This window comes from Lolium rigidum, chromosome 2 (assembly GCF_022539505.1).
Source record: "Lolium rigidum isolate FL_2022 chromosome 2, APGP_CSIRO_Lrig_0.1, whole genome shotgun sequence".
In the NCBI taxonomy this organism is placed as follows: Eukaryota; Viridiplantae; Streptophyta; class Magnoliopsida; order Poales; family Poaceae; genus Lolium; species Lolium rigidum.
Genome location: NC_061509.1, coordinates 258,620,174 through 258,627,305, shown reverse-complemented (window position 1 = coordinate 258,627,305; position 7,132 = coordinate 258,620,174). Strand labels below are relative to the sequence as shown.

The 7,132-nt window shown below is 49.7% G+C and overlaps 2 protein-coding genes across 2 annotated transcripts; both read left to right on the top strand.

Annotated features, from left to right (window-relative positions):
* The first annotated feature begins 263 nt into the window (after window positions 1-263).
* Window positions 264-4,232, top strand: LOC124688634. The gene is made up of 10 exons (XM_047222288.1): window positions 264-678; window positions 771-838; window positions 1,390-1,460; window positions 1,597-1,848; window positions 2,479-2,642; window positions 2,731-2,786; window positions 2,884-2,936; window positions 3,026-3,143; window positions 3,408-3,505; window positions 3,874-4,232. Exons 1-10 carry the CDS (start codon window positions 284-286, stop codon window positions 3,943-3,945), a joined length of 1,347 nt encoding a protein of 448 aa, XP_047078244.1. The 5' UTR covers window positions 264-283; the 3' UTR covers window positions 3,946-4,232.
* Window positions 4,233-4,355: 123 nt separating this feature from the next.
* LOC124690819 (U-box domain-containing protein 52-like) lies at window positions 4,356-6,922 on the top strand. Its single transcript, XM_047224150.1, has 4 exons — window positions 4,356-5,344; window positions 5,435-5,483; window positions 5,569-5,827; window positions 5,933-6,922. The coding sequence occupies exons 1-4, from the start codon at window positions 4,702-4,704 to the stop codon at window positions 6,920-6,922; spliced, it is 1,941 nt and encodes a 646-aa protein (XP_047080106.1). The 5' UTR covers window positions 4,356-4,701.
* Window positions 6,923-7,132: the final 210 nt, after the last annotated feature.

The following is a 7,132-nucleotide window of genomic DNA, read 5'->3' as shown; positions in this document are numbered from 1 at the left end:
GAGGCTACATAGTCACGTTGTGGATCGGCCGACCGTAGGAACGCAAAACTGTCCAAGTATTCTAAGGCCCACCTGTTCATGGTAAGCTATCTCAGTTGTCTGCGGCCGAAGAGTCTACAACCAAGTGTTGCTAAGTCAACCTCAGCCGTCCGATGGGATACTGAACAATGCTACCCGCCCATCCACACCGTCCAACTATCCAAAGAATATTCCTTACCTTTGCGTAGCACCTGCGGTTCCGGAACCGTCGATGTGGGCCCACACTCCTCCCAAGCAACCGGGAATGCCCGCCTCCTCCAGGCTCTGCCCTTCCGCCACGTGCTCCACCCAAACTCACCTTTCCCCACATCGCCGCCGCCGCCGGAGCCGCCTCGTCTCCGCCATGGCTCAGTCCAGGAGTACGTCTCCTGGTAGCAGCCGCACACGGTGGTCGCCACCGGCGCTCCGGTTCGATCTAGGGGCGCTCCTCGGCCGCAAGCAGAGGCCCGGAGGCGAGAGGCTGGATTTGGGGAACTGGGTGCGGCGCGCGCTTTCGCGGCCTCCAGCCGCGGAGAGGGAGGTGGAGGTTGAGGCTGAGGCTGAGGAGGAGGGGCGATACGCTGGAAACCGTGAGGAGGTGGAGGTCGGCAGCGAGGAGGCTGATCACCTCGTCGTCATGGTTAACGGCCTCTCTGGGAGGTGCGTCGGCGGTATCCCTTTGCTTCTGCTTTATTTGTAATTATGATTAGTAGTAGTTTGGTATAAGCTGCTGATTTTGTGTCTTCGATCAGTTCGTCGGATTGGAAGTTCGGGGCGGAGCAGTTCGTCAAGAGGCTGCCTGGGAAAGTCTATGTGCACCGTGAGTTTATACAAGTTGCTCTACTCTCAGTTTACTTTTCCGGCCGTGTTATGTATTTCATGGAATTGCATAGGGTGAAAAGCTAGAAACCGGTCGCACAAGCACAATTAACATTTATGAGTTAGGAATTAGATATGTTGATTTCTCAAACTTTTCGGACGATTTGGTTGTGTAACTCAGAATTAGACCTTTTAAAATTCGGGGCGAAGGTTGGAGTCAGTCAGTGCAACTGTAAAGGTTCTAACACTTGAAAGTTTCCAGGAACTCGTATCCCAGTAAGATAATTGCCATGCTAAATGTATGATTGCAGTTCTGAAAAGATTAAGAAAAAAAGTATCACATTGACATGCCCCAACTGAGTATGGTCTGCTGCAAATACAACCGCAGTTACTTCTTTCCAATTTGTACAATCCATAATAACACAACTTCCCTTTTACATTGTGGGCTACATGATGAATTAACTGTTGACCCATCTGTGTCATGATGCACACTACTTTCTTCTGCACTAGCTTGATTTCGATACAGGTGTCTTATAAAATTTATCTGAGCAGGTAGTGAGTGCAATCATTCAACGTTAACGTTCGATGGAGTTGATTTAATGGGCGAAAGACTGGCTGAAGAGGTCTGTTTATTATCAACTTTGTCTATTTCTTCTTGTGTTCTTTATTCTAGATAGTTCTAACCTGCATCGGTGCTAAAAATAGCATGCTTTGTTTACAAGTATAATCTGATACATGAAACTGATATTTATTATCCAGGTACGGCAAGTTGTCCAGAGGAGAAGAAACTTACGGAAAATCTCTTTTGTTGCCCATTCACTTGGTGGATTGATTTCAAGATATGCAATTGGGAAACTCTATGAACATTCAGTAACCGAAGAATCATGCCTAAAGACGGATAAATATTCTGATGAAGGGAATGTGTATGGAGGTGGTAAATTAGCTGGCTTAGAACCAATGAATTTCATAGCGTCAGCTACACCACACTTGGGCTCAAGGTGGAATAAACAAGTAAGTTCTAGATCTTTCTTATGTGCAGCGGTAGGTACTACAAATACCAAGTTGTCAGTGCAAGGTAAAATATATGCCTATTACTAAACTTAGCAGTTAGCGTACCTTCTTTCTAGCACTTAGGCAGTGATTAGTTTGTGCTTCTTTCATTTCTATGTTCTATTCTCATGCTCAGTGATTAGTTTGTGCTTCTTTCATTTCCATGTTCTATTCTCATGCTCTTACAAGCCCAAGACTTTTGCATCTGTCATCTCACCTTTCTATTGAAAATAGACAAATAGCACAGGAGCACAGGTACATGCTGTATCTCATTCTTGCTCCCAATCAAACTGAAATACTTCTTCTAACTTCTGAATGTGGAGCCACTTGAAAACGAGACTAGAAGTATAATTTTTCATCAACCAAGTAGTCTTTGTTTTGTAACAAAGACATCACTAGCTTCATCATTTCTTCCACCTTAAATGTTTCATCCTGAACAATATTTTCCTGACACTGATTGATGTTAGAAAATTCTTATGTTCGCCCTCCGAGTTTTATTATCCATTATGTTTGCTGCTAAAATAAATAAGAATAAGTTCTCAATGAAGACAAAAAAATTATATTCTCATCTGACATTTATGTTCTCCACAGCTGCCCTTTCTTTTTGGTGTTCCGCTTCTGGAGCGAACTGCTGCAGAAACTGCACATTTTATTGTCGGGAGAACAGGTAAACACTTGTTTCTCTCGGACAGGGATGACGAGAAGCCTCCACTTCTCGTGCGAATGGTTGAAGATTGCGATGATGGAAAATTCATGTAACTCCCGATTTACGTAAAAGACTAGCGATACCTTTAAACTTATTTTGCTGCAAAGTCACTTGCTCATTACCTTGTTATTATGCAGGTCAGCTTTGCGCTCTTTTAAACGCCGTGTTGCATATGCAAATATAACATATGATCGTATCCAATAAAGCTTGATATATTTATGTATTGTGACATTTTTTACTAGTTGTTCAATAATCAACTCCTGATGCTTGTGCCCTTAATTTCGAAAAAGATATAGTTGGTTGGAGAACATCGTCGATTCGACGTCAGCATGAATTACCCGAAGTAAGATAGGCCTTCACTTCTTCAATACATCAAGAAGCATTAACAATCTCTCAGTGTTTTTAACTATCTGCCCTTTCTATGTATTTTAGCTTCAGTTAACAGCAAACGATGAAAAGTACCCACATGTTATTCATGTCAGTACTGCTAACCCAGAGGGCCCTCAGCAGGAGGAGTCTGTAGATGCTTCACTCGAAGATAGTCTTGAAGGTAATAATTACTGCATGTCGTGTTGCTGTAAGCTTTGCTTTTATTCTTTTGATAACGTTAGAATCGGGGTCCCTGTAGAAGTTGCATGAAGGCTTTTGGCCTTCTAGAGAGTTCTAAAACTTAACAGTCACCTGTAAATTCAGATCCTTAGAAATTTGACAATGCATATCAGAATATGGAGTGCACTGTTGTATACACGGTCCTTCTAAACTAGAGATCTATGCTGATATGTTTTCTACTGATATTAGATGTAACTTTTTGCAGAGACCATGATCCGTGGCCTTACACAAGTGACCTGGGAACGTGTGGATGTGTGCTTTCATGAGAGCCGGCTAAAATACAATGCACATTACAATATACAGGTAAGCTTCAACACTGGGTGTAGCTATTTAGCCTCACACCAGTTGCTCTCACGTCATGATTTTATTATTCTTGAATTGGAAGAGGCTGACAACTAAACCACCAAACTGGGAATTAGAACTTTCATTTGTGGGGTAACAACATTGTTATCTTTGAGCTAATCAGTAGCTGTGGACCATTGCTTCATATTTACTTGTTTTTCTTTTTCTAGAATACTTCATATTTACTTGTTGAATAGCTAGGGAATTGGCCATTTACTCCTAGATAAATAGTTTTGCATGATTTTCTGGAATAGGACCTTTACAAATAGGATGCAGTCGTGGCATCTGTAAGCGTTTGACTGTGGATTGACCCTGCAACCTGCATGCAGGTTAGGATCCATCCAACGAACTTGGAGGGAGAGGATGTCATCTACCATATGATAGACAACTTTCTAGTTTAGCCTGGCCGGTCTCGCTGATTCTTTCGAGCAAATTTAGCTGGAAGATTTTCTGGCTTTTATACGGTGGTCTAACCCCAATCTAGTTAGATTATTGATCCTGGGAGGCCAACATACATAAAGTTATGTGAGGCATACTTGTGGTCAGGTGATTGCTGAATGTGATCTGATTTCATTGTAAACTTAGTTCATACAGTTAATACTGTAAATATGAGCCAAGTAATGTAAATATTTGTAGCATTTGGAAATTTATATCTCCTGGAAATCTGGTTGTATGGTGGAATTTGTAAGTTGGGATAACCCGAGGTGTCAGTACTGAGTGAGAACCATGGAAGGTGTTACGCAACTTCAGAGCTGGAGGCTCCGTTGGCAAATTACTGAAGACCCAATTAATCTTCTGAACGTGAGGAAGTGAGCAGAATCTGTGGTCAGCCGTAAATTCAGCTGTGAAGGAAACATAATTCAATCCGTTCTAAGACCCACGACATGCATTCAACAACGCCATGCTTAATAATAGTCAATAGAGGTCAGAGAAGAGGAGCAAAGCGCCTAAAAGAGCTTCCTCCCCTCGTGACCGGTGGCTCCTCCCTTGCAATCTTGACCAATGGCTCCTCCCTTGCAATCTTGAGAGCAGAAGAACGATCATTGGGACTTGAAGATTTGCTGGAGCGTAGCGTAGAAAGATTAGGGCAAAAGGAAGGAGAGAAAGCAAAGCAAAGGTGATCTGATCGATTGCTCGGCCTGCCCGTCGTGGCGGGGATGGGGAAGTACGGTGACGGCGACGGCGCCGTCGGCGGTGGCAGCTACCCGCTGGTGGCGGTGTGCATCGACAAGGACAAGAACAGCCAGAACGCGCTCAAGTACGCGACGGAGACGCTGGTGCACCGCGGGCAGACCATCGTGCTCGTCCACGTCAACATGCGCGGCAGCTCCGGCGGCGTGGAGGACGCCGCCGGGTACAAGCAGCCGACGGACCCGCAGATGAAGGACCTCTTCCTGCCGTTCCGCTGCTTCTGCACCCGCAAGGACATCCAGTGCAAGGACGTGGTGCTGGACGACCACGACGTGGCCAAGTCCCTCGTCGAGTTCGCCGCCCACGCCGCCATCGACAAGTTCGTCCTCGGCGCCAACACCCGCAACAGCTTCGTCAGGTTCAAGCCCGACATCCCCAGCAGCGTCTCCAAGACGGCGCCCGACTTCACCAGCGTCTACGTCGTCAACAAGGGCGGCAAGGTCACCTCCGTGCGCCAGGCCACTCGCCCGGCGCCCTCCGTGTCGCCGCTCCGGTCCATGATCCAGGGGCCTCAGGCGCCCAAGGCGCCGCTGCCGCCTGAGCCGCAGCAGGCGCCGGCGCCGCCCTCGCAGAAATGGGCGCCCCCGCCTCCTCCGGCAGCGACACGAGGTGATGCATGCATACTCTCCAATCAAGATAGATGCCAATTAACCATGCATACTCGATTCAAGATACAGTACTAACAATGGCATGCTGCAGGCGACTCTATCGGGACGCCTACGATGCAGATGCAAGACAACTTCATCATGTAAGTTTCTAGACCTACTAGATCATACCTGGACGCTGGACACGTAGGTGTGGATATGATTGATCGTGGCTACGCGCATGGACAGGTCGCCGTTCTCGAGGGGTCCGACGTCGGCGAGGAAGGAGTTCCCGCAGTTCTCACTACCGGAGTCGTCGGACATATCGTTTATCGGTGTTGCCCCCGGCCGGCGGAGCGTGGACCGGCCGTCGTACCCGCCGCGGCTGTCCACCGGATCGGACAACCCGTACGAGCAACACAGCTTCGAGGCGCCACGCCCAGGGTGGGGCGACTTCGGCAACGAGAGCACCTCCAACTCCCAGACCAGCGTCTCCTCGCTACCCGCGGTACCTCACACAACACACACAGTCGCCATGCGTACGCACGGTTCTGCCATTAATCGTGCTAATTTCAATGCATGATCTTGTGTATGTGCGCGCGCGCGCGTGTAGGAGGACATGGAGGCGGAGATGAGGCGACTGCGGCTGGAGTTGAAGCAGACCATGGACATGTACAGCACGGCGTGCAAGGAGGCGCTCACCGCGAAGCAGAAGGCCACGGAGCTGCAGCGATGGAAGGTGGAGGAGGAGCAGCGGTCGCAGGACGGGCGGCTGACGGAGGAGGCGGCGATGGCGCTCATCGAGCAGGAGAAGGCCAAGGCGCGGGCGGCCATCGAGGCGGCCGAGGCGTCGCAGCGGCTGGCGGAGCTGGAGGCGCAGAAGCGGATCGCCGCGGAAAGGAAAGCGCTCAAGGAGGCCGAGGAGCGGCTCAAGTCCGCCGGCTCCGGCGGCGGCTCGTCGGCACGGTACCGCCGGTACACCATCGAGGAGATCGAGATCGGCACCGACCACTTCTCGGACGCGCGCAAGGTCGGGGAGGGCGGGTACGGCCCGGTGTACAAGGGCCATCTCGACCACACCCCCGTGGCCATCAAGGTGCTCCGGCCGGACGCCGCGCAGGGCAAGTCGCAGTTCCAGCAGGAAGTGGAGGTGCTCAGCTGCATCCGCCACCCAAACATGGTGCTCCTCCTCGGCGCATGCCCGGAGTACGGGTGCCTCGTGTACGAGTACATGGCCATGGGCAGCCTCGATGACTGCCTCTTCCCGCGCGCCGGCGCGCCGGTGCTGCCATGGCAGCACCGGTTCCGCATCGCGGCCGAGATCGCCACGGGCCTCCTCTTCCTCCACCAGGCGAAGCCCGAGCCGCTCGTCCACCGCGACCTGAAGCCCGGCAACATCCTGCTCGACCGCAACTACGTGAGCAAGATCAGCGACGTCGGGCTGGCGCGCCTCGTGCCGCCGTCCGTCGCTGACACGGTCACGCAGTGCCACATGACGAGCGCCGCGGGCACCTTCTGCTACATCGACCCGGAGTACCAGCAGACGGGCATGCTGGTCATGAAGTGTCAATGCTTTCTTGTTGTTCGAAAGTATATACTTTAATTGTCTGTAGTTCCAACTTGGTCCCGGTGAAATGGGCGGGAAGGATAAAAGATGTTATGCATATTCTCTTGGTTAGTATGCATAACTACATTCGGATCACACACCTACACACAACTGAATTAGAGATGAATGCTATGTTATTAGGCTAACATTATCTGATCAATATCATTCATGCAATGCCCCGCTATCACCTCATGCATACGCTTGTAG

What these genes read in the sequence shown, in the direction of transcription:
- LOC124688634 (XM_047222288.1), top strand. Translation starts at nt 284, where the DNA reads ATGCCCGCCTCCTCCAGGCTCTGCCCTTCCGCCACGTGCTCCACCCAA. An exon ending in GTTAACGGCCTCTCTGGGAG is followed by an intron (nt 679 to 770) that starts GTGCGTCGGCGG and finishes GTCTTCGATCAG; the next exon opens with TTCGTCGGATTGGAAGTTCG. An exon ending in TGGGAAAGTCTATGTGCACC is followed by an intron (nt 839 to 1,389) that starts GTGAGTTTATAC and finishes TTATCTGAGCAG; the next exon opens with GTAGTGAGTGCAATCATTCA.
- LOC124690819 (XM_047224150.1), top strand. Translation starts at nt 4,702, where the DNA reads ATGGGGAAGTACGGTGACGGCGACGGCGCCGTCGGCGGTGGCAGCTAC. An exon ending in ATGCAAGACAACTTCATCAT is followed by an intron (nt 5,484 to 5,568) that starts GTAAGTTTCTAG and finishes GCGCATGGACAG; the next exon opens with GTCGCCGTTCTCGAGGGGTC. An exon ending in GCGTCTCCTCGCTACCCGCG is followed by an intron (nt 5,828 to 5,932) that starts GTACCTCACACA and finishes GCGCGCGTGTAG; the next exon opens with GAGGACATGGAGGCGGAGAT.